General features: G+C 36.6%; 1 protein-coding gene, 2 long non-coding RNA genes and 2 pseudogenes across 4 annotated transcripts in view; 4 read left to right on the plus strand and 1 right to left on the minus strand.

Annotated features, from left to right (window-relative positions):
* LOC126587904 (uncharacterized) overlaps nt 1-5757 on the plus strand; it is a 30083-nt gene extending 24326 nt beyond the window's left edge. The window contains exon 2 of the long non-coding RNA XR_007611244.1: nt 5525-5757. This is a non-coding gene — a long non-coding RNA (uncharacterized LOC126587904). The remainder of the gene's footprint in view (nt 1-5524) is intronic.
* LOC126587863 (TMV resistance protein N-like) overlaps nt 1-25778 on the minus strand; it is a 93361-nt pseudogene that overhangs the window by 55673 nt on the left and 11910 nt on the right.
* LOC126587911 (uncharacterized) lies at nt 989-2977 on the plus strand. 2 transcript variants are annotated; one of them, XR_007611254.1, is made up of 4 exons: nt 989-1313; nt 1392-1436; nt 2460-2566; nt 2699-2977. It is a non-coding gene; the product is annotated as an uncharacterized LOC126587911 (long non-coding RNA). The 2 variants fall into 2 exon arrangements; XR_007611255.1 differs by having other exon boundaries at nt 2463-2566.
* LOC126587881 (uncharacterized) lies at nt 18615-20651 on the plus strand. Its single transcript, XM_050252968.1, has 2 exons — nt 18615-20155; nt 20476-20651. Exons 1-2 carry the CDS (start codon nt 19228-19230, stop codon nt 20508-20510), a joined length of 963 nt encoding a protein of 320 aa, XP_050108925.1. The 5' UTR covers nt 18615-19227; the 3' UTR covers nt 20511-20651.
* Nucleotides 23202-25518, plus strand: LOC126587875 (L-type lectin-domain containing receptor kinase S.6-like; annotated as a pseudogene).

Consider the following 25778-nt stretch of genomic DNA (forward strand, 5'->3'; position numbering starts at 1 on the left):
ATTTCTGCATAATATTTTAGATTGTGTGAGGAGGAAGAATTTGGATTTGGATTTGGATTTTCTGGAAAGAGCAAAGAATTTCAAATGAATAGATATTTCTTCTTTCACACAATGATGGTTAGTCTGAGACCGGTGAAGCTGACGCGTATGAAAAGTAGCGGTTGTTTCAAAGGACAGGGATGCACCGTTTTTCGTGAAAAATAATTAAACACAGTCAAAATTTTGTTATGGGCCGCACGATTTTTTTTAACGGCAGATATTGATCAATTAGGTGGATCCAGACATAAGGGATTCAAAGAGGATCTCAACTCATCTATGTGCTAAAATTCTGTTGAATCATTGTTCACCAACAGTGAACTGACAAACATGCCCTTAATTTCTTCTCCATGTCCTGTCCATTTATCAGCTTGTAACTGTGAATTACTAAATTGCCCATATTTTCCAAGCGTTTATTTATTTAATTATTTTTTTTGTGTGTCAAATTATCCAGACGTTTATCAGTTTGTGAGAAACTGTTGCTGCCACTTAGACCATCTCCAAAAGAAAGGGTTAAAGGTTTAAAAGGTAAAAAATAATATGCTTTGCTAAAATAACTCATTTCAAACCGATGATTAGGTTATAATTTTGTGGAGCTCATTAGATCATTATTTGGCTAAACGGTCATCAGGTTTTCCAAATGTAGCCACCTCTTAGCCTTTTTTATGAGACTTAGCTCATCAGTTGTAATAATTGATTCAAATTCAATGACTATATTTGAAAAAATCCAACTATAGTTTAACTAAATTACCAATAAATTCAAAGTATAAACTTAAAACTAATAAATTATTGAGAGGGGCTATGTTTAACCCCTTATGTTAGAGATAGTACATGAGTATGTGTTTATTAAAAAAATACTTTTCTTTTAACAAAATTATAAAATACTTTTCTTTTAACAAAATTATAATTTTGAACAAGGCTATGTTTAGCTTTTTCGATTGAAGTGAACTTAACTCTTTAATTTAAGCCCTTATATTTCCCTAAAAAGAAGACCCGGCTTCTTCTTCTTTCTTTTACGAATTCGGCTAGCGAAAATCCTTTGTTCTCTTGGGTGAATGCTTGAGTTAAGCCTTCTTCAATCCCTCCTCTGCCACCACCACGTTCGTCCATGGTACTGGCAAAAACCTGAACGACCCAAAATTTTCGCCGTTTTCGTGTAAGCAATGTTTAGGGTATCCCACCAATTTTACGGCGACCCAATTCCGGTCTATCGCCGACAAATTGAGCCTCGCCATTACCTGGAAACGTCTCCTCTCACTCACAAGAGATAAATTCAGGTATTGCATGTTCCATTTCAATTTTTTGAAGGTTAATCAAAGTTAATTCTGACATCTGCATTTCGCGGTGAGTTTCAGATATCCGGCCCGGTTAAACGGCAAGCAATTGTCGTAAACCCATGAGTAATTCTCTCCTTTGACCCTTTTAATCATTTTTTTGGATATTTCATAGTTTACCCTGGTGAAATTTTTGGTTTGATTTTGTTGGGTTTTTTTTTTTTTATATTTAGATTGATTTGTCATATATGTATTGTGAGTCTTTGTTAATTTTCCTATATTTGATAACAAAATGTAATCGTATTTTGAATGAATTATGATAACCTCTTTAACTTTAATTAGCTTTAATCTTTTCAATTAGAAGCCCTGAGTTTTTCATTTCTGTGGAAGCATGGCGGAAAAATTATCTCCAAAAGATCTGTATTTTAATAGTAATTCATTTTGGTAGTTTCATGTTCTCCATATAAGATCATAAAACGACGTTGATGAGAGAGAGATGTGCTGTTTCAGAAACCAGGAGAAAGAATGAAGGAAATGGATTGGGACTATGGTGGTGGTGGGAAGGGAGATGGAGAGGGGGTTAGGTGTAGAGGTTGAATCAGATTGTTTGTAAACACCTCTAGGTAACAAAAGCAAGACGTTCTTCACTAATTAACGCTCTCATCTAGGCTCAATTTTCAAATTTAATTTGCCAGGCATTTGAAGTGTTTAACGTTATCGTTGTATCAAGGGTCTAGATGTGTGACGCAGTGGCCCATGTTTTCATCTGGATAATTATGGAATATAAATATAAAATAAAATAAAGATCAAAAGGGTCAAAGGAGATTCCACTGTCTGCTTCTGTGTGTGTGTGTGTGTGTTTGTTTTTTTTTAATGGGATTTCGACTATTTCTTCCTGTTTCTCTATTTGCAAGCAGAATGGGAATCAAGAAATACCATCAGATCAAAGTGAACCTAGTGGCAACCCCTGTCATCCTTCTTATACGTTGTCTAATTGAGAGATATGCAAATTGTGCAATCTTTAACAATGAAAAACTTCATTGTGAAGAATGGCATCGGCTTGGTTTCTATATGTTTCATTGAGTTTGCTTGGTTGAGTTTATGTTTTCCATATTGAATATAATGTTGAAACTCCGTGGTTTCTTGAAGTAGGTGAGAAAATATTTTGTGCTGTAGATTGCCACTAAAGCAGTTTGCGTGAGCCAGAAAGTTTGCTGCTAAAGGAGAAAAGGAAACTTGGGTCAGGCTAGCAAGTGGTATGAAATGAAAAACATTCATATCATTGTTAATTATACCAATGGTTGTTTTCATATATTTATGTGTCACCATTTTTCTTCATCATTTAATATTTTCTACTAGATAGAATCTGATTACATATTTCTGAACAGCTACTCTGATAAATATGCCATGGTTCGCTGGTGTATCCATTTGGTCAAGGCTGCGCTGGTCAATTAGATAATTTACTAAATTTTATTGCTTTTAGTAGATTTTAAACTTGACTTGGAAAAATATGTGTTTGGCAACATAACAATGCTAATACTTTCTATTCATATTCTGGTCATTTTGCAGTGGAATTCTTCTTAGTCAGTCATGTTTATGTAATGGGAAGGCTTTTGTATCAATCACTTTTTTAGTTTATATGCTGAACTGAATTATAGTTGGGCCAAGCACCTTCTTATGATGGTTGTTATACTTCTTATGATGGTTGTGCGATCGTATTTTCATTTGTAAGAAAATATTAACCTGCACAATTATATCAGAAGGAATATGATTGTGACAGTTTTGATCAAATCTTATTCATAACACGCTTTAATAATACTAGATATGCTTTAAGTTACACATTCATATACAGAGGATTGACTGATTACGCCGACATATAGTATTAATGCATAACAAAAACGAATTATAGATCAGTGACACACACACACACACATATATACTCAAAACAGAAGAAAATATTTAGATAATATAATAATGTGATGTACAGTGTTAATGCATAATATAATCGAATGGTTGATTAGTGACATGTATATATACTCAATACAAATGAAAATATTGAAATAATATAATAATGTGATATTAATCTGAGGAAAGCTTGATTTAAACAATTGAACAATAGAATAGACAAAGATTATTGAAACAAGACTAATTTCGTCTTCAATTAAAAGATAAAAATTCCTAAATGATAATATATATTATGAATGCATGCATATTTTATTACCTAGCAAGAAACTAGAACACATTATTTTATTGTCTATCAAGAAACTAGAAAGTGGAAGACATTGAATGCTATTCAAAATTTAAGATGCGTTACCTTATTTTCATCGAATATTTCCAAGTTCTTTTTTACTCAGTGAAATATTTATTTTGTGGATAATTTTTGGATGAAATATGATTTAAAATGCTTCTAGAGTTGTTTTGTTTTGAGTCATGGTAGTTGGATTTTTGGTGTGGTAGAAAGGAGTTGGAATTTGATTCTCATTTGTTTTGGTTTGGTTTCGGTGTGATTTGATTGTGAGAAATGCGGTTTTGTTGTTTGTAGATCATGTGTTAGATGAATGTTGTATGAATTCTAGGGTTTAACAGCTTCTCACTAAGGGCATTATTCATGCCACATGAAGGATTTAACGGTATGTGAAAAAATTTAGACTTTATTAGCATTGTTTGGTTGTCATATTGCGTTTAAATTCAATTTTTATTGAAGACATTTATGTTTTCTAATCGTTGAAAAAAAGATCCTCTCCCAACCGCTACAAAACCAAATTCCTTTTCCTTATTTTCTTTAGAATATAAATTTAATGTCACGGATCTCATATGTAATATAAGTATTAATCTTTTAATTCATGGTTTCAATGAAGCCAATTAACCTGCACCCACAGTGGTAAACGTCTTTCGGTAAACACTTCTTGTCATCTTTTGTCAATGTAAACGAATCAATATTTTCTTTAATATTTTCTTCATGTACATAGCCCAAAATTTCGTAATATTTTTTGCATGTTGTATTTTTTATACCTTTCAAACATATTCTTTCATAAGACTTCTAATTCCGTAGCACATGCGGGCAATTTTTTTTAATCAAATACTAAATCAATCTTCTTAGTGCCCCAGTAATCTGCGAAAGTGTTTATGCATCAACATTCGTGTTCCCTTGCCTTTCAATAAATATAGTCATCTTAACATATAGCTTATGAGATTGAGTCCATTTACTAAAATGGTGAAGCAAAAAATATTTTTGAAGATAATAAAGCTGATGAGATAAATTGATGATGACTTGCATTTGTTATAAGACGGTGACTAGTAACAATGCCTTTTGCGGATTTGTTATGTGTTGTTGAAACTAGCACTTTCAGGTCCACTTGAAGCTGCCTTGTCACGATATTCATGTGTTCGTTTCAGGATCTTCAGTGTATGGTTGAGTTCTTCCAAATCTTGCTTGTACACCAAACGAGCCCCACACTTCTTCACACTATTATTGAAGGCTGGTTGACAACTTTCACGAAGAGTGTCGAATAAAAATTGTTCCGGATGACATTTTTCACGAACATAACGAGTGTCGAATAAAAATTGTTCCCGATGACATCTTCCACGATGGAGATAAAATACCAAAAGGTGTTCTGACACAAAAGACCCTACTTCAAAAGAGTAGTCCACAAGAAATCTCTTTGATATCCGAATGCTGAAATGAGTGCCAGTTGGATTGGCCAAGTTTTGGTTAGGATCTTGAAAAACAAGACAAAAGGCAATCCCCAGCCAGTTGGTACACGAAGACGGTGGAAGCTCCACATTTATTGAATTTCCCACACTCTGATTACTGAACCACTTTGGAATTTCACTTCCAGGCAATACAGGGTGGTTTTTAAAGTTAAGTGAATTCGGTATCTGTAACAAAAGAACTATTTTAGAGAGAGAGAGAGAGAGAGAGAGAGAGAGTACCTCACGATAAGCAACAAGTCTTGGAATCCTTGAGAGTATTGTTTTAATCCAGCCTTCATCTTGAACCAATGCAAAGCAATTATTGCAACTGAACCAAAAATCATACAAATTGGTGAATCTGCTGCTCAACTTGGATGCATCTGTCAACCTTTTTAAGGATGTACAATCATTTACATTCACATATAATTCGCTATTTGATGGAAGAGGTGGCAATTCTTTAAGGCTTTTGCACCTCCTCAGACAAAGATTCTTGAGCTTAGAAAGGCGTCTAATGCTTTCAGGTAGACTGACGAAATTATTTCCACTAAGACTCAATTCTTCCAAAACAGACAAGCAGCCAATATCATCGGGGATATCTCCTTCACGGAGATTACAGTTGCCTAGAAATAAGATTGTCAAAGAGCATAAACGATTTAGAGAAGACAACACCAAACCCCAACAAGGAGGATCAGGACGACTCTTTCCAAGTCCTAATAAGCGGAGAAGGCCCAACCCCTCCCTTGCTTTAGCATCTGGTTCACAGCCAAAAAATAGTTCTCGAAGATTTTTCATACCCACAAGCGGCTCTGTCATTTTGTCTACTCCACAAACAAGGTACGTTAAGTGATCCATGTCTCCTGGGAGTTTGTCAAGTTTTGAGCACCCGGCCGCAGTGATCCATCGAAGAGACTTCAAATTACAAATAGCCCTTGGAAGGTTCAAGAGATTTTTGCAATTACTTAGATACAAATGATTAAGGCCAACCAGATGTCCAATTGATGAAGGTATTTTCTCGATCGCAGTCCCTTCTAAGTGAATCTCGAACACATTCTTCATCTTCTCCCCAAATTCTGGAATCTTTTTCACATTTGAGCAGCCATCAAGATTGAAAAATTCAAGAGAATCCATTTCAAACTCACTTGGGAGGCTCTTAATGCTAAAACACCCCCTAAGGTGTAAAAATTTAAGTCTTTTAAGAACTGCAATAGTAGGGTGGATCTCAACTAAATTAGAACATTCGAAAAGAACCAACTTCTCAAGATTTGGAAGACCACTGAAATCTGGGGTACTCTTCAATTTCTTGGAGCGACTAAGATTGATATATTTCAAATTGAGCAAGTCCTGTACAACACCGATAAGGTTCAGATTATATATTTAGCTTCTACAACCTTAAAGTTAATTCAAAATAATAAATAAATGATAATTTTCTAAATTAAATAGCATTTATTCAATACTACTTCTTACCTTTTTTCCCTCCCATAGGCGAACAAGTTTGCTCTCACGCATGTCAAGTTGAGTAAGAAAATGCGGTTGAAAGCTGGTTGGAAGAAACTTGGACGGATAGAAACTCCAATTTATAAATCTCAAGGAACATGGAAGAAATTCAGGGCCTGAAGAAAATATCAAATTATCGAATTCCAAAAACCTCAGTCCATGCATCTTAGAGAAGGCTTTGCAATTCCATTGGCGTACCTCTTCTACTTTGGGCGGGCGTAAGGATATAGCTTCAATTGATCTCGACCCCTAACAATTAAGAAAAAAGGACAAATTAATTTCACATTCAAGTCTAATATAGTGTCAAAAGAAGTCGTATCTTCTTTCAAACTTGGAATTTAACTTCTTACCGTATTGGTCGTGAGTATATGAAAAATGTCATCAGAAAGGAACAACCTACTGCGTAGACCAGGGTCTTTAGACTCGTCACCAACAATTTTCCATGCCATTTCTTGTATCAAATCATGCATCTGTATCAAATCATGCATCCACATCCACTTTCGGTGATCTTGATAGAGGAGAGATTTCTCAATTAGAACATCTATCACAGCAAGGCTAGAAATTTCAAAAGAATTAGAATTATCTAGTATTTCAATAATTCCTCGCTTCGTGTACTTCCTTTTGTGGAAACATGCAACATCGAGAAAAATGCTCTTTTGCATCTCTTCTAGTCCATCGTAACTTATTTTAAGTTTATCAAAAATTTCTGGCTTAGGAATTTTTGACAGATTATCCCGTTCACTACACCAAGCATCTAGCCCTTTCTTAAACAAAGCCGACCCCAAAGTTTTAAGAGCTAATGGAAGGCCTCCAGCATAATTAATGAAATACTTAGACAATTCCAAAAAATCTTCCTCAGGTTGGTCTTTTTTAAAGGCATGCAGGCAAAAGAGCTTACGTGCTTCGACATCATTCAACCCCTGCACCTTATATGATGTTTCTATACCATGTTCGACCAGCAAGCGCTGATTCCTCGTTGTCACGATAATTCTACTCCCCATACCAAACCAACCTTGATTTCCAGCCAACACTTCGAGTTGCTTTAATTCATCCACGTCATCAAGTACGAGGAGAACCTTTTTATTGCGTAAGAACTTCTCAATGAGAATGTTTCCACGCTCTTCAGCCCAAATTCCTGGGTTCCTTTCCTTCAAGAGGCGCGAAAGAAGTTTTTTTGCAAGATCAACCATACCATATTTTGCACATTCCTCTCTAACATTGGCAAGAAAACAATGAACATCAAAATCATGGAGGATTTTATCATAAACTAGGTTAGCAAGGGTTGTCTTGCCTATGCCACCCATACCCGTTATCCCAATAAAGCGAACATCATTGGCATCATGAGCTAACAGCATATTTAGTTGCTTTAGTGCATAATCAGTTCCAACTAACTTCCATGAGGAATCTGTTGGCGTGAGTGTAGCTTGCACTTTCTCCCACACCCATTTGATGATGTCTTCAATCAGCTTTCTTTCATCCCTGGAAAGAAGAAAAGTATAATAAGTTAACCAAACAGGGGCACCAAAGCAAGAAGAACGAAACATTCAAATATGCACGCTTACTTAAAGTTCTTCAAATGCCTCCCAGAAATTTTGGATACTTTTTTCAAATCTGATCTCCACTGGGTCACCTTCTCTTTGTCTTCGGTACTAATGAACTTTTCTTCATGGTCAGCGAAGTCTTTGGCAAAAGACCCCCTCTGATTTCCTACGTCGGAGGGATCCACGTCATGAAAAATTGGCAGAAGTGCGTTCCTGATTTCCATGCATTGAACAATGTATGTGAGTTCTTCCAAGCACCATTTGGAAGAAGCATAGTTTGGCGAGAGAACAACGATTGCTGTATGTGATGCTTCAATTGCACTTCGGAGCTCCGGATGAATTCTTGTTCCTCCTTCAAGCTCCTGGTCGTCAATGAAAGTTCTAATCCCTTGTCGTTGCAATTCGTGGTATAAATGGGAGACAAAACCCTTGCGGGTGTCTACACCCCTGAAGCTCAAAAACGCATCATACTCCCATGGAGGAGCTGGTTCAGCTGATCGAAGAGATACATAGGCTCTTTGGGTGCTCAATGCCATCGGAAAAAAACAGTTGCTGTAAATCGGCAACTGCAAACAGTAATTGAATGAACAAGTAAAAAGATCGAAGATCAATATTTTAAAATTTAAAAAAAAAATTGAAACTTTAAATTTTCTTTTGGTAAATTACAAGATGCAATTTTTACCCGTAACTACAGAGACACCGTGGTCAGATATTTGAGTCAGTGCCAACACATATTTGACAATTCGATTTGAACTTACAATCCTCGAAAAATCAGTTTAAGTCGTTGCATCATATTCAGCTACCGAAAAATGGGCTCTGCAAACAAAAACAGTAGTCAATGAAGAAGTAAAACAAAAATGAGCAGGGAAAATAAAATCGAAACTCTGAATCTTGTTTTGATAATTGAACATGTAAATTAAGCAAAAGAGATTAAGGACTCAAAGAAAATATCAGAAAAAAAAAATACAGGATCAGCACAAACTTACATAGACAAAGAGTAGTGACAAATGGCAAGGATAGAAGCAGAAAAATCACACTGAAAAGTCTCAGAGCAAAGTTGTAGCAAGAGAAGAAATTGAGAGAGGAGGAGAGAAAATAAGTGGAAGACTGGCCATGTGAAGTTTCGAGGAAGCTTCCTCGTTTGGGTGCCTTGTCTTTCTTTACCTCTAATCTAGGTTTCCAACTTTCTTATCAGAAAAGATATTCATGTCTCTTTGTTTTTCCAAAAAGGAAAGAGTAATGCTTATGTCACCCACTAATCTATGTTTTTTCATACGAGCATCCCAATGTCAGGTTCTCCTTTGGATGTTTGGGTGTGATCAATCTGCCCAATGCCTCCCAGCAAACCTGATTGGCTTTAACCAGTCTCATTCCAAATGGGTTTTCTATTTTTGTATTAAATTTGAAGCCCACGTAGTATTTGAAACAGTTGTAATCCTTACTATTTGATTATATATTGAATACCCAAAGTTGTTCTTGATGACAATCTCCACGAGACAAATAAAATACCCAAAGGTATTACACAAGAGACTCTATTTTCGGTTTTTAGTTTTTAATTTTTAAAGAAAACTTGTTTGCCAACTACTTTCAATTTTTAGTTTTTAAAGAAATAAATATTAAAAATTAATTTCTTGGAGCTTTCAAAATTGTATTTTCAGTTTTTAATTTCTTTATCTAAACGTGTTATAGATGACAAAAGGCAATAAAAGAAGGAAAAAAATACGCTGAAATCCTCAAAGCAAAATTGTAGCAAGAGAGGAAAAGAACAATGAAAATGAATTACATGAACTGAAACGCCATGACACAAGCCAATAAAATGTATAAAACGTAACTTTTAGCTCAGAAATACAAAGCACCCATAGCCAAAAAACAGTTCAAAAGCCAGGAATGGATAACCCATTAAGGAAAAATGATAAAGAAAGCAATTGGGAATAAAAAGTTGTTTCATTTGTAACTGATCAGACCTTATACATTTAGTGTATTAATTCTATACAACTGAAAACACAATCGAAATTCATCAACAAAACAATCCTACAATTTAAACCATTCAAACTTAAACAATCATAACCTCAAACAACCAAAGTCTAGGGAACGAAATCTGATACTCATAGTACATAATTCATCTCTCTCCATGCGTAAAACATTTAAAAAAAAAAAAAATCAAATGCTAGTTATTAGAATGGAAAGTTGAAGTACCTGGGCAAGTTTATCTTTTTATCCGAAGATCATCTCCATTTGCTCTAAATAAAAAGGACAACAACAATTGTCATCTCCACTTTCCCTGCATTCAAAATATCACCACAAGTGCACTTATATAAGGGAAAAAACAAGTGCATCCAATAACCAAAGTTTACATAAATTTGTCACAAATCCATGCCACTGAGTGACACAATAGGATGTTCAAAATCAAAGCAGTTAAGAGTCAGTGTACACATGAACAATTGAATGTTACAGATGGAATGCAAAATCACGTGGAATGAAAAACAAACAAACAGTTAGGGGTTCAGAAATTTAACATATATTACTATAACTCAACCATCAGAAAAAACCCTCCAAACCACACAATGAAAAAAATGAAATACTTTTTTTTTCAAAGATTAGGAGAGGAAAAGTCTGATAGTGGAAAATCCTAAAAAAGTAGAAAAATAAAAAGCCAAAATTATAAATCTGGAAAGAGTACCCAAAGATTAGAGTTTCTGGTATTAAGATTTTCTTCGAATGTACACCAGATTCGGGGTTTTTCAGTGAGAGGACGTTCTCGTTAGTAGTTTCTTAGAGTTCTGAGGAAATATAGAGATGAAAAAAATACCCACGAGATGGAGCGGAGGAGATGCTGTCGAACGGAGGAGGAGCCTGGATGGGGAGATGAGAGCAAGTCTCTTAATGAAATCGGAAAAAAAATTTCAAGGAAAAATGGCGATTGCGGAAATAAATTCAAATTATCAAATGAAATTGCACTCGTTAAAGCTACAGTGCCGCCGCTCCCTACTTTTGGAACAGAGTAATGTTTTAAAATTTATGAATAGAATTTGAAACTTTAAATCTTCTCTTGGTAATTACAAGATGCAATTTTTGTTCGTAACTACATAGATTCATTGCGGTCAGATATTTGGCACAATATCAACACATATTTGATAATTCGATTTGATTTTACAGTCTTCGATGACTCAGTTTAAGTTGTTGAATCATATGCAATTACTGAAAAATGAGTTATGCAAACAAAAACAGTATTCAACGAACGAGTAAACAAAAATGAGCAGGAAAAAGAAAATAAAAACTTCAAATCTTGTTTTGGTAATTGAAAATGTATATTAAGCAAAATAGATTAAGGACTTAGAAAATTATCAAACAAAATACAGGATCAACACAAACTTACACAAGTAGAGAGATGCGACAAATGGCAAGGCAAGAAGCAGATAAATCACACTAGAACTCCTCGCAGCAAAGTTGTAAGAATATAAGAAACTCAGAGAGGTAGGATAGGAACTAAATGGGAGGGAGATGGGTACTTATACTGGTAGTGAAGGTGGTGGGGATCACACGGTTTAGTGTCGAATGAATTATCTCATACTTTCCGTTAAAATTCCAAACAATTAATCGTCCCTGGGCGATGCTTGCTTACTGATGGGTTTTTTTGTCTCATTTTGATTGGACTGTTTACTTTGATTGAAGCTAATGTTTTTTTTCGATAAAAAATGGAATTTTAACGAAAAATTTTCGGTATTATTCACTTTAACGAAAAATTACATTTTTACACTAAAAAGTCAATCTTGATACTATTCATTTTACCCTTTATTTTGTTCTTATTGTTAAAACTCAAAGTTTTCAAAACATTTCCATTAGTTTTCCTTAAAAAAAAAAAAAGGTTTCAGTCACGTGATGACTATGTTAAAGGCAGCAAGGAGCCAATATTATAAGGCATTGGATGCTTTTTCTTTCGGTTCCACTTCCCATCACCAAAGAGGAGTCCGGAAAAGAAAGGCAACCTATCCTATGCCTTTCAGTTCCTAAAAAAGAAAGGCAAAAAAATGGAGCAGCATTATAAGGCGTTCGATGCTTTTCTTTTCGTTCCCATTAGCAAAGAGAAAAATAAAGGTTTTGGGCAATTACACATTCATGATATTGGTGCTAATTTTTTGGCTTTTGGGAGAGACGAAATTATGTATTTTCATCTCTTCCATTTTTTCCTTGTTTGAGAGAATTATTGGGTGTATTTAGGATTTGGGATTTGAGAGTTAAAACTTTATTTGTGATCTTCATTAGTCATTAGTAAAATTTCCTTACTATCTTTGTACTGGATGTAGACTTATGTCAAATCAATATAAATCTTTGTGTCACTTTGAATTGTCTGTTTTGTCCAATTTTTTTAATTAATTTATTAGTTTCACATTTGACGCTTTCAAACAACACTTACTACTAAAAGAATGAGCTAAACCATTTAATCAAATTAAACTACAAGTTTGCTGCACAAAACTGCTCATATTGGTTTCATTTGACTGATTTGAAGATTTCATCAGAGGAGTATAAAGATAAACTTTGATTAAAAGGAAGAACAAATACTAATTAATTGATAAAATCAGCAATTAAACATTGGCATCTAGTATCAAGCCAAAGATAAAAGTCGGAAGGGCCTAGCAAGCAGTTCCATCAGCCAACATTTCTACCCAACACCATCACATAAATTAAACTCTCAACAGAAAAAGTTATATGTGAGAAAGAATGAATGAATTACATGAAACGAGAATGTCAAAATAACGATGTAATCAACTTATTACGTATTATCATACCATAAAGTTAAAATTTCTCTAAAAGAAGCAACAAAGAAATCCCATACAAGAGCTATTCACTTTTCAATACTCGTTGAAGAGGAACAGCTGAAGAAAACACGTTAACACATAGACTTTTAAAGTGAAAAGACAAGTATTTTCCACACACAGAAGTGGAAGACTTGACTCCGATTTCCAATACTCGTTCCAAAGTGAAGGGACATTGGTTTTCTGACAAAAAAAAAAAAAAGAAGACTGATTACTGTGAGAAATTTCCAAGAAGCTTCCCCGTTGGAACGTGTTATCTTTCTTCACCTTTTCTCTACTCACCAAAGTGCCCTTTTTTTTATTTATTTTTATTTTTATTTCAGAAAAAAAAAAAAAGAAGACTGATTACTGTGAGAAATTTCCAAGAAGCTTCCCCGTTGGAACGTGTTATCTTTCTTCACCTTTTCTCTACTCACCAAAGTGCCCTTTTTTTTATTTATTTTTATTTTTATTTTTTATCATTCTCACCATAGTGATTGAATGCAAGACTTGTGGAAAAGGATCCGGCTGTGAGAAATCTCCAAGAAGCTTCACCTTTTCTCTGCTCACCAAAGTGATTGGATGCAGGACTTGGGAATTCTAAAGATTCTATGATCGTAACCGTTCATCGTACATCATGCAGTTAAAAATTATTTCAAAATTTAAAATTAAATATAAATAGTACCTAACAAAAACTGACCGCACGATGTACGATGAACGATCCCGATCGCAAGATCGCTAGAATCCACTGGATCCTTTTCTAAGACTTGTGACTTCTCTGCAACTTCCCAACTTTCCCATTTTTCAAGAGGAAAATAATTATGTCACCTACTATGAAACCTGAATCTAGGTTTTTTCACACAAGAGCAGTAGAGGGGTAAATCCAACACGTAAGGCCATTTTAGCAATTGCACAATATTAGCCCCAAAATTAACGTAAGGATTTACCGCTCACATGTTATCCAACAAAAGTTCCTTATTCTTTTATCTAAAACCTGACTATTACATATAAATTAAACAGTCTAAAAATAAATTCTAGTTTCCAATTGTTGTACCAACACCTTGGGTTTGCTGTTCAATAGCTGCAAGATATATAAAGGGGTTAGTAAAGGGGTATGATATCCACACACATTTTTTTACTTCTCACACATCCCTTTAATTTTCGGCAGTCGGATCGGATGAATTGAAGAAGATCAACAGATAGAAATTAACAAAGGATGTGTGAGAAGTAAAAATGGATGTGTAGATAGCATACCCCTTGAGTAAAACTACAGTTAAGTAAGAACATAAACCTCATCATGAATAATTGATCAAACTAAACTAAGTGATACATTAGATGTTAGATTAACCACCGACAAAATTTGAATCCACGTCGTCATGCAAGGACCTAACACTTTTCTACCACTGTAATAATGAGCCACTATCTAATTTAACAAAAATTATCATGTAACACAAAAAAAAAAAAACAAAAAACTAAATGACGCGTAATCATAAACTTCAAGCATAAGAAATTATAAACAATAGTTCCATGAATGCATAATTGTTCCCTCATTCCCAAGGAAATCCCCATACACACGTACTGCCATTACTAAAGTGAAAGGACAAAGATTTTCCACAATAAAAGTGACAGGATGCAAGACTTTCGAGTAAGCTTCCAACTTTCTTACCAGAATATCGAGAAAATATATTTATATCCTTTGTTTTGTTTTGTTTTTTTTGTTTTTGTTTTTTCTTTCTAAAAAGGAAATAAATCTAGGTTTTTTCACACCAGCATTCCAAGGTCAGGTGCTCCTTTTGATGGACTTGGATTGTCTGCCCTCTAATTGTGGTGCCCTCCCCGTGCCCTTTTGTTTTTGTGGTCACGGTTAAGTCACGTCAACATTTTATATTACTATTTCTTTTTGTTTTATTATTTTTATAAAAAAATAATATAAAATATTAACGTGGCTTAACCGTGACCACACAAAACAGGAGGGCACGGGAAGGGCACCGAAATGGAAGGGCAGACAATCCAAGTCCCCTTTTGATATATGTATGTGATCAGCCTGCCCAATGCCTCCAGCTATTAAATATGATTGATATGTTATTAGCATGATCCACTAACATAATGCATAATGATAATTTTCATCAAGCTTAAAATCTTCCCGAGGCAAATAAAATACTCAAAGGTATTCTAACGCAAAAGAATTTATTTTCGATTTTTCATTTTCAAAGAAAACTTGTTTGACAACTACTTTCAGTTTTTAATTTTTAGAGAGATAAAAACTAAAAACTAGTTTCTTGAGCTTTCAAAATTTGTATTTTCAGTTTTTAATTTTAGCTTCTAATCAACACCATGACACAAGAAATCAAGTAACAAAACTAGTAAAAAGTCAACTGAAACAATTACATAAAACGAGAAAGCCAAAATAACGGTGTTTACGTATTGTCGCACCACAAAATTAAAATACAATGCCAAGTGGCAACAAATTTGAGCCACACTGCTATAATGTTGCCGTGCAATGTAAATCTCCCTTAAAGAAGCAACAATGAAATCTCCATGCAATAGCTGTCCACTTTCCAATACTCGTTCAAGAGGAAAAGCTGAAAGGACATGTATTTTCCACATAAACAGTGGAAGACCGACCATGGGAAATTTCCAGGAAGCAAGATTTCTGAGTAAGTTCCAAACTTTCTTCTAAGAAAAGATAATTCATGTCTTACTAAGTTCCCAACTTTATTCTGAGAAAAGATATTCATGTCTCTGTGTTTTTTCAGTGGTGCTAAAGCCACCTACTTATCTTATTTCTTCACCCACTTTCCAATACTCGTTCCAAAGTATTTTCCACAAAAAAGGTTGAAAACTGACAGAAAAAGTTGCCTTTCCTTTAAGAGAAAAATATTTATGTCACCCACTGCGAAACTTCTATATGGGTTTTTTTCACACATCTGTTCGTTAGGTCTGCACTTCTCGAAAGCTTTGGGCCACACATCTCTTCTGGAAAAAGTAGCGATGGTAATTCTGCCTCTCCTGTACTTTAGGGCATGCTAAGCTAGAAAGATGGGCCACAAGCACTAACAATGTTAACGAGTCTGTTGAATATGCTCAGACTTCCCCTGTTATTTAGATAAATCGTCACACAGTAATACCCTGCACTAAATATATCAACCCCAGCAATTAGCAATGTCAAATCTGATCAAACCAGTCAACCAAATAAGAAGTCTTCAATGCAAGCTGCAATGTAAGAGTTGAGTTGAAATGATCCATATATCAAAGAAAATGAGCATTCATAAGAATCATGAAACCTAGGCTAAGTTCCATGGACTCTTAAGTTCCCTCATCTAAACATAGTATAAACACAGCATTTTAGAAACGCAATACAAAAAAATGGATAGAGGGGCTTCTAAATGACTAGATGCAAAACATTTGAGAGAACTTTCAAATGACGCCTTGAAAGTCCTCTGTTGTGTGTCTTTCTACTGCATTTGTAGTGTTTTGGTAGTAACTTTGTAGTGCTTTACTAGTGCATCAGTATTATTCTCGTAATACATTTTTAACAATTAAGTCTAAAGTTTGTTCCTCATTCAAACATAGAACAAAACACCCTGACAACTCTACGTTTTATAAAAAAACACTTAAAGAGCTCAATTGAAAAGAAAGAAAAAACCCTCGTCCATCAACTCGTCATGCTCTAATTGATTTTTAGTTGTGAAATACTTTCTTCATCGTCAAGTCAGTTGGGTAATTTTTTTTTTCTTTTTTTAACTATTGGATTTGAAGTGTTTTTCTTTAAAGATCAAGTACCATCATCTTCCAAGAGAATAAGTGTCAGAAAAAGAACGAATTACTTTCAAAATGAAAACGAAAATATGGCACAACACATGCACCCTGTAGATATGACATAGACTTATACACCAGTATCTGCTTTACACAGTCAAAATCAACAATATTAACATAATGAACCATTTATGAATGCCCTCGTCACTAAAACGCAGCATAACATAGGTCAAATCTACCGCTTTCCCGGTAAAACTGACATCTTTATGACCACAAAACTTTAAAGGAGGAAACCAATCAACAAAGTTCAAATGAACAAGTAAAACAATAGAAGATCAACAAGAAGCCCAGTTTCACTCTATTCTTGAAGTGTTTTTCTCTAAGGATTAAGTAACCTTCATCTTCCAGGAGAATATACTCACTAAATTCGTTATCTATTATAAGTTTCGGAAAAGAACGAATTAGTTTCAGAATGCAAGCGAAACATGGCACAACACAGTTTACACAGTTTCTACTTTACACAGACTTATACACCAGTTTCTACTTCTTTACACAGTCAAAATCAATAAAACTAACATAATGAACCATCGTTGAATGCCGTAGTCACTAAAACGCAGCATAACATATGTCAAATCTACTGCTTTCCCGGTAAAACCGACATCTTTATGGCCACAAAACTTAAAGGAGGAGACCAATCAACAAAGATCAAAAGCTAAAAGCTTTCCGCTTTGCCAATCGCACAAACCCAGATCACCCACCACTTCACTCTAAAAAACTTTACTTCGAAAAACTTCATTTTTCCCTAAAATTCCATAATTCTACTACCTCAAACACCCCACCAGACAGTCCTACTAACTTAACCTAGGCCCATTCAAGTCTAATCACCGGATCCAAACTTTCAAAAAGCAAAATTAAAAAAAAATAAAACAAAATTACAAAATTCAATTGAAAAATTGCAAGAAAATTGAACTCGGAATTGGGCAAGGAAACATACCATAGTTCGCCAGTAGCTCAGGAATCCGACATGCAAGTCGAAGTGATATGAATTGTAATAGCAGTGATTAGCTTAATCACTGTTAAGGGTTAATTAGATTTAATGTAATGTTTATGAGTATTATGTTGTAATTGGGCCAGCTAGTTAAGTTCCGACAAGTTTGTCTCTTGGATAAGATCAGCGACAATGGGGTTTAACCAACACAGGGTTGTCGAGGAAGGGGCATCAGCTAAGGTTTATACAGGGTCTCTGCCCTTTGGTGGAGAAGTGGCAGTGAAAAGGTTTGAGAGGGCTGATGGGATCGCTAGTCTGCATAATCCTTTTACCACGGAGTTTGCAACTATGGTGGGTTGTTTGCGGCACAAGAATCTGATTCAGCTTCATGGGTGGTGCTGTGATGGTAACAAGTTAGTCCTGGTGTACGAGTACATGCCCAACGGAAGCCTCAACAAAGTTCTCCACAAAAGCTTCAATTCAGCAATTGTTCTATCTTGGAAGCACAATTGAAACAAGTTATACCGATGAAGAGTGTAATTTTGGCACTTGTCACAGTAAAGCAAAGCATCTTCGGTACCTTTGTCCCCACACGTTTGACAAACAGTCACCTGCATCTAGTACACCATAACCAACGTTAGCGTTTTTCTTCACTATTTATTAATAAATAGGCACAAAATAACAACAATCGGAAGTCCCACAGCCCAAACCAAATATATACTTGCAAAATACTAACTGCATATAAGAAACCAAACAGAAGAAGCTTAAAGTATAAGGTGATGCGGATGTAAAATATAAATTTCACCCATTCAACCCTTAAATCATATGAACAATCCAAAGTTCCAAAATTAAAAAAACACATGTTTCCATTTGCCCTTAATCTTTGGGTCAGCCAAAAAAGGAGTTACTTCGCAAACCTTGACATTTAGACAAAGGTTACCATTAAAAACATCTATTTAATACCCCCGAATCCAATAACAACTACTACACCAATGAACTAATAAACCCATTTTTATTGTATACGAATTGGAACAGTGGAAGGTGTCAACTAAAAGCAGCCATGAGTATTGGATGGCTAGTGAAGTTAGGCTAGTCAACTTTCTTTATGTAAATTAGGCAAGTTAGGTAAGTTAGGCAAGTTAGGCAAGTTAGGCAAAGTTAGGTCCTATGTCTTCTTTCTTTCCCTATATATATGTCCATCTTGTAATGAGAAATAATCATCTAATATATCAAGAAATTAACTCTATTTTGGCATGGTATCAGAGCCATTCTGATCCAAATAGAGTTTCTATTCTGATTCACTTACTGGCACTACTGCCATCTACCCAATAAGACCTGCTATTCTGCAGGTCTTCTACTTTCATACCAACCCAATCTTACTCTTTTTTTCATTTGGCCATATCTACCAACATTATTACCCATATCCAGCTTGTTGACCATACATATTCCGCTGCATCTTTTCCCATATTCTTCCCATTTGCAGTATCTCTGCAAAACCCAGAAATCTTTCCACAAAAAAAAAAAAATATACTACCCAATACCCCATAAGCCATACCCGTTGGAATCACCCAACAAATTTACCCATAACCTCTGAGGCAGTAATAATGGGTGACTCCAAGACCACTGTTTCAGCTACTGTTACTTAAAGTGATATGTCTCTACATATCACCCCAGACAAGTTGGATGGGTCCAACTATTCCTCATGGTCCCAAAGTGTCCGCATCTACATCACTGGCAGAGGTAAATGGTCTTATGTTAGTGGAACAAAAATGGCACCAGCAGAAGCTGATGCATTGTATGCTATATGGGAGGAAGAGAATGCCATGGTTCAATCTTGGTTACTCAACTCCATGACCAGAGATGTACGGGCCATTTTTCTCCGACTCTCTACTGCAAAAGATGTTTGGGATGCTGTTACCCAAACTTACTCAATTGAAAAAGATGCATCAAAGTTATACGAACTTCGCCGTCAAGCACTGGCGACTCGCCAGAATGGAGAACCTTTATCTGCATATTATGGTAAACTTCAGCAAATATGGCAAGAAATTGATTTCTTGCGTCCTGGAAAATTGAAGTGCGCTGCTGATATTGCTACCCGAGAGACAGAAATTTCGGAAGAAAGATTGTATGATTTTCTGGCTGGTCTTGATCCTCATTTAGATCATGTTCGCAGTCAAGTTTTGACTCAAACAACTCTGCCTTCTGTTCGTGCTGCTTATGCTCTTGTGAATGCTGAAGCAAGTAGGCAAACCATTATGTTGGTTGGCCCACAAGTGGAAGGATCCGCCATGGTAGCTGCTCCGTCTCGATTTCCCCGTGGAGTCTCCAATTCTCGATTAGGTGGATCCAAAACTACTGATACAAGGAAGTGTACTTATTGTGACAAGGATAAGCATACTAGAGACACTTGCTTCAAGCTGCATGGATATCCTGATTGGTGGGTTCAAAAGAAGGAAAATCAAAAGAAAGGCATTGGTGGATCACAAGCACACCTGACACCAACGCCTTCCATACCTCGGGTGGATCGATCTGCTCACTTAGTTTCTCCAACTGCTGCTTCTACTTCCTTAGTCGATGCAGGTAACTTTGGTTTTGCCTTGAACACTACAATTGTTCCTCCCAATAAACCTTGGATCATTGATTCAGGGGCTTCTGACCACATGACCAATAACTCTACATGGTTTGTTTCTCACACTACTCCACCTTTAAATACCGTTAAAGTTGCTAATGGTATTTCTACTCCAGTGCTTGGAGCAGGCTCCATCTCATTAACACCAGGCTTATCTCTCTCATCTGTTTTACATGTTCCTAAACTTTCTCACAATTTGCTTTCCATTGGTAAACTTACAAATCAACTAAACTGTCTTGCCATCTTTTCTCCTACCCATTGTTGGTTTCAGGATATTCGAACGAAAGCATTGATTGGTCATGGTAGAGAGAGGGGAGGTCTATACTACTTGGACTTACCACCAGATTGTGAGAAGACAAGTTACAGTTGTCAAGTGGAGGCCAAACAATTTGAAGCTTCTGAAAAAATTTTGTTATGGCACAAAAGATTGGGACACCCTTCCTTTCAGTACCTACAATATCTATTCCCTTCTTTATTTTCTAAAGTCAAAGTTTCTAATTTCCATTGTGAAACTTGCATTCTTTCTAAAAATCATCGTGTCTCATTTCCTTTAAGTTCCCATAAAAGTAATGTTCCTTTCTCTCTTATTCATTCTGATGTTTGGGGACCATTTCATATTCCTACTTATACTGGTGCTAAATACTTTGTTTCCTTCATTGATGACTGCACTCGAGTTTCTTGGGTATACTTACTAAAAAATAAGAGTGAGGTTATGTCTATTTTTCCAATCTTTCATCAAATGATTCAAACCCAATTTCATGTTAAAATTCAAGTCGTTCGATCTGATAATGGGAAAGAATATTTGAATTATGGACTTGGAACATTTTTTCAACAACACGATATCATTCATCAAACATCATGTCCACATACTCCTCAACAGAACGGTATAGCAGAACGTAAAAATCGTCATCTCTTGGATGTGGCTCGCTCTTTATGTTCTGCTATGCAAGTTCCTAAACGTTTTTGGGGCGATGCCATTCACACAGCTGTTTTTCTTATCAATCGCATGCCATCACGTGTTCTCCAATTTCAAACACCTATCCAAACCCTTTCCCAATATCATTCTCTTCCTTCACTCCTTCATATTCCTCCAAAAGTGTTTGGTTGTGTCTGCTACGTTCACATCCCCATGCAAAATCGGGATAAGTTGGATCCTAGAGCCATCAAATGTGTGTTTATTGGCTATTCTGCTACTCAGAAAGGGTATCGATGTTACTATCCTCCCACTGGGAAATTTTTTGTCTCTATGGATGTTACCTTTCGGGAACACGAGGCATTTTTTTCAAAAGAAGATTTGGCCACTTCTCTTCAGGGGGAGATATGGAGTAAGGAGGAAGAGAAGTTGCCGCTTGACATTGGTGATGAACACTTGTCTGATGTCGGTGATGGTGCAAATTTGCCTAATGATGAGGCACAAGGTGAAAAAATATTGAAGGTGTATGAGAGGACAAGAAAAAAGGGAGATAAAGAAAAAAGGGATGATGAGATAGACCACCCACAGACAGATCCCCACATTGACCAACTCTCTGACCAATCAGCTGCTACTCGTACGAATTATCCTGAGGTAACCACTCATTCTCCCTCTCTTCAGCCTACTATATTTGGTGAGTCCAATCATGAGATTTCATTAAGTGATGATCCAAATGATTCAAATGAACCACATCGTGAGTCTCAGGGTTCTCGTTATCCTATTCGAGAAAATCGAGGGATACCCCCTGTTCGTTATGGTCATTCTTCTACAAAGGGTATTCAATATCCTATATCTAATTTTGTTTCATCTCATCGCTTGTCAGACTCTTATATATCTTTTGCAAACCAATTGTCATCAGTCTCAGTTCCTAATAAGTTACAGGATGCTCTTAAAGATCCAAATTGTCATCAGTCTGCGTTTCTCTCCTGGCGACAAGTTGTTGCTGCCAAAGCTCTCTGCTTCCGATGGCAGCCAACAATCCGTCGCAGCTACTCCCATCAGGTTTGCCCACTCTTTTCCTCTTATTCTACGGTATTTTCTCTAGAAAATTAATCGGAAAATGAGAGGTTTTTTCGTGAAAAAGACGCAGATATGGGTGATAATGAAGGGAGACAAGGAGCTCGTAGGAACTCTGAGGGGTTTCGATGTTTACGTCAACATGGTCCTCTAAGACGTCACTGAATAGTATGATTCACTCTCTCAGTTCTTGTTGCATAATGTAGCCCGAGACCCTAGCATTTGGGGGGTTTTTTTTTACTCGGTTTCTCGACAAGTGTGAATCCTTATTTCTGTGAATGCTTCAACTTTTAGATTTATTAATGGGAAACTTATACAAAGAAGAATACAGTTGGAAGTTAATCAAACAGAATTGTCTTTATTAGTATTTCAGTTAGAAAATTGATCGGGGAAAACAGTTTGTTGGAGAAGTCCGAATCGAGCTCTTACAAGTAAGTAATAGTCAGTACAATCCATCCAACATTAGTAATCTCTTATTGTGATGTCGATTCTCTGGGATCATCCAGAGGGGGGTATGTGAGCCTTCCGGAGCCATCCTCGGTGTTAAAAGAATCGTTCATCACTGTGAAATTCGATACCAGGTTTGATCCTATGGTTGCTGACATCAATGGTTACCACATTGGTATTGATGTGAACACGGTTGTGCGTGTTGCCTGTGTTGATGTTGTTTCAAGAGGAATTGATTTGACAAGTGGGTGGGAGATTACTGCTTGATTGAGTACAGAGATGCTGTCAAGATGATTCGGTTGGGTGGGATACTCATCAACTAGGCCTCCAACGCCTCTTCTTGTTGCTCAGATTGACCTCTCCAACCAGTTCAAGGAGTTCATGCGTGTCGGTTTCTCTGCCTGGAATGGGCAGGGCTCTTCAATTCACATTGTTGACAGGTGGAGATTCAAGACTTTCGGATCTCTCCAACCGGGATTACTACGGATGCTTTTGAAGAAGGGGACTGCTTCACGTGCTCTTCACCAGAAGATCCAAGTACCAAACGTAGCCCAGAAAATCCAGTAATCTCTTATTATGATGTCGATTCTCTGGGATCATCCAGGAGGGGGTATGTGAGCTTTCCGGAGCCATCCTCGGTGTCGAAAGAATCATTCATCGCTATGAAATCCGATACCAGGTTTGATCCTTGGTTGCTGACATCAATGGTTACCACATTGGTATTGATGTGAACACCGTTGTGTATGTTGCTTGTGTTGGTGTTGTTTAAGAGGAATTGATTTGACAAGTGGGAGGGAGATTACTGTTTGATTGAGTACAGAGATGCTGTCCAGATGATTCGGGTTTGGGGTCAGATACTCGTCAACTAGGCCTCCAATGCCTCTTCTTGTTGCTCAAATTGACCTGTCCAACCAGTTCAAGTAGTTCATGCGTGTCGGTTTCTCTGCCTCAAATGGGCAGGGCTTAAAAGTTCTGACAAGTTTGTCTCTTGCGGATATAAGATCAGCTACAATGGGGTTTAACCGAAACAGGGTATTGGGGAAGGGGCATCGGCTAAGGTTTATAAAGGGTCTCTGCACTCTTGTTGGAGAAGTGGCAATAAAAAGGTTTGAGAGGGCTGATGGGATTGGTAGTCTGCATCATCCTTTTGCCACGGAGTTTGCAACTATGGTGGGTTGTTTGCGGCAGAAGAATCTGATTCAGCCTCATGGGTGGTGCTGTGAGGGTAATGAGTTAGTCCTGGTGTACGAGTACATTGCCCAACGGAAGCCTCAACAAAGTTCTCCACGAAAGCTTCAATTCAGCAGTTGTCCTATCTTGGAAGCAAAGACTTGATATAGTTCTCGGAGTCGCTTTTCCTCTTGCATATCTTCACGAGGAGTGTGAGAGGCAAATAATTCACAGAGATGTTAAAACTTGCAACATAATGCTCGATGCAGATTTTAACACCAAACTAGGGGATTTTGGTCTAGCAGAAGATTGAGCACAGTTCCATCATTGCAAGAGAAGCAACTATACCAGCTGGAACAATGGGATATCTTGCTCCGGAATACGTTTATTCAGGTGTTCTAACAGTAAAAACTGACGTTTACAGCTTTGGTGTGGTGGTGTTAGAGGTAGCAACGGGAAGAAAGCTGGTGGAGGATGATGGAACAGTGGTTTCTGATTAGGTTTGAAGCATGTGGGAAAAGGGAAAACTGATTGAAGCTGCTGATCTGAGGTTGATGGGGAAGTTTGATATGGTAGAAATGGAGAGGATGCTGATGACTGGACTTGCTTGTGTGCACCCAAACCATGTGAAGAGGGCAACGGTGAAGGAAGCTGCCACCAGGAAAACTAAGGGTAAGCCTTCGCCCTGTTTTCCTGATGACTCTGAAGAAATCCCGTTTTGCTGTGGTGTTCGGCCAAGTCTCGAACTTGATGATGTACAATATTTGACTCCGAAGAGCCACTTTGGCAAGGATTAGTTGCTCGTAACAGATCAAGTAACCTCATAATTAGTAGGATTTCAGTGCAGTTTATAATAGAGAAACTAGGAGCTCGTTGTTGACTGGGGAACTGGAGGAACCCCTCAGGTGCTTCAGTTAATTTGCAGATTTTGTAGTCTGAAATGTGTTTGATGTCTTATAGTAATGAAATGCTCAGTGTTTCCTTGTCTGTTTTATCATGATTGACATGGTCTCAAGCATTTTGTTATTAGCTGACGGACTTAATTATTCAAATGATGTTCGGAAGACTAAGTTTTGTGTTTCATCCAAATATTCCTTTTGAATTTTGTACCTGGTACAGCAGCTACATAAGATTGGCATGTTCTCAAATTCACTGACTAGATGTATACTGATTTACAGGTTTGTCTGGTTTTTGCGGAAGGGCCTTTTGGAAACTGAACAGAAGAAGTATTGCTGTTTCTGGACTGCACAAGCAGTTTCCATTAGTTAAAGAAACAAGCGGAAACAAGTCAATTCTTCCTTTCTATAAATATTTGAAATTCAAGTCCCTGGTGTTAACATTAAAGGTGTTTTCAGAAAATGAACCTCAAGATTAGCAATGACATCAGGCAAGATAAATCACATTGGTGATCAGAAACTTGTGGTTCATTCTTGTACAAGGAAGAAACATAGAGGCCAACTGAACGGCGCTAGGATAGTTCTCGTACTTTAAGTCCGGCTCCTCCAATTCTTCCCAAGCTTATGATGGGGACTGGTTTTACAGTGAACTGAAATGAAATTCAGAAATGAAAAACTCTTTGTTAGTGTTAGATGTCAGTGTTAGATTTCTGTATTATAATATTTTAGATTTTGCAAGGAAGAAGAATTTGGAATTGGATTAGTTATTGGCACATTACAAGCTCAATATCAAATACTAAGGGCTGGTTTGGTATTGCTGTGCTTTGAAAAAAAGCTGCTGTGAGAATAAGCGGCTGTGCTGTGAAAATAAGCGGCTGTGAAATAAATCAGCAGAGTGTTTGGTAAACTTTTTTATAAAAGTGCTTTTGGAAAAAAAAGCAGTCTAATAGTGAGTCTTTTCATTAAAGAAGCACTGTAGCTCCGTGTGCTTTGAAAAAAAACCAGTTTTCCAAAGCTACAAATAGCAGTTTCAGCTTTTTCCTTTGATTTCAGCTTATTCTCACAGCAGCTTCC

This window comes from Malus sylvestris, chromosome 10, assembly GCF_916048215.2.
Source record: "Malus sylvestris chromosome 10, drMalSylv7.2, whole genome shotgun sequence".
Taxonomy (NCBI): Eukaryota; Viridiplantae; Streptophyta; class Magnoliopsida; order Rosales; family Rosaceae; genus Malus; species Malus sylvestris.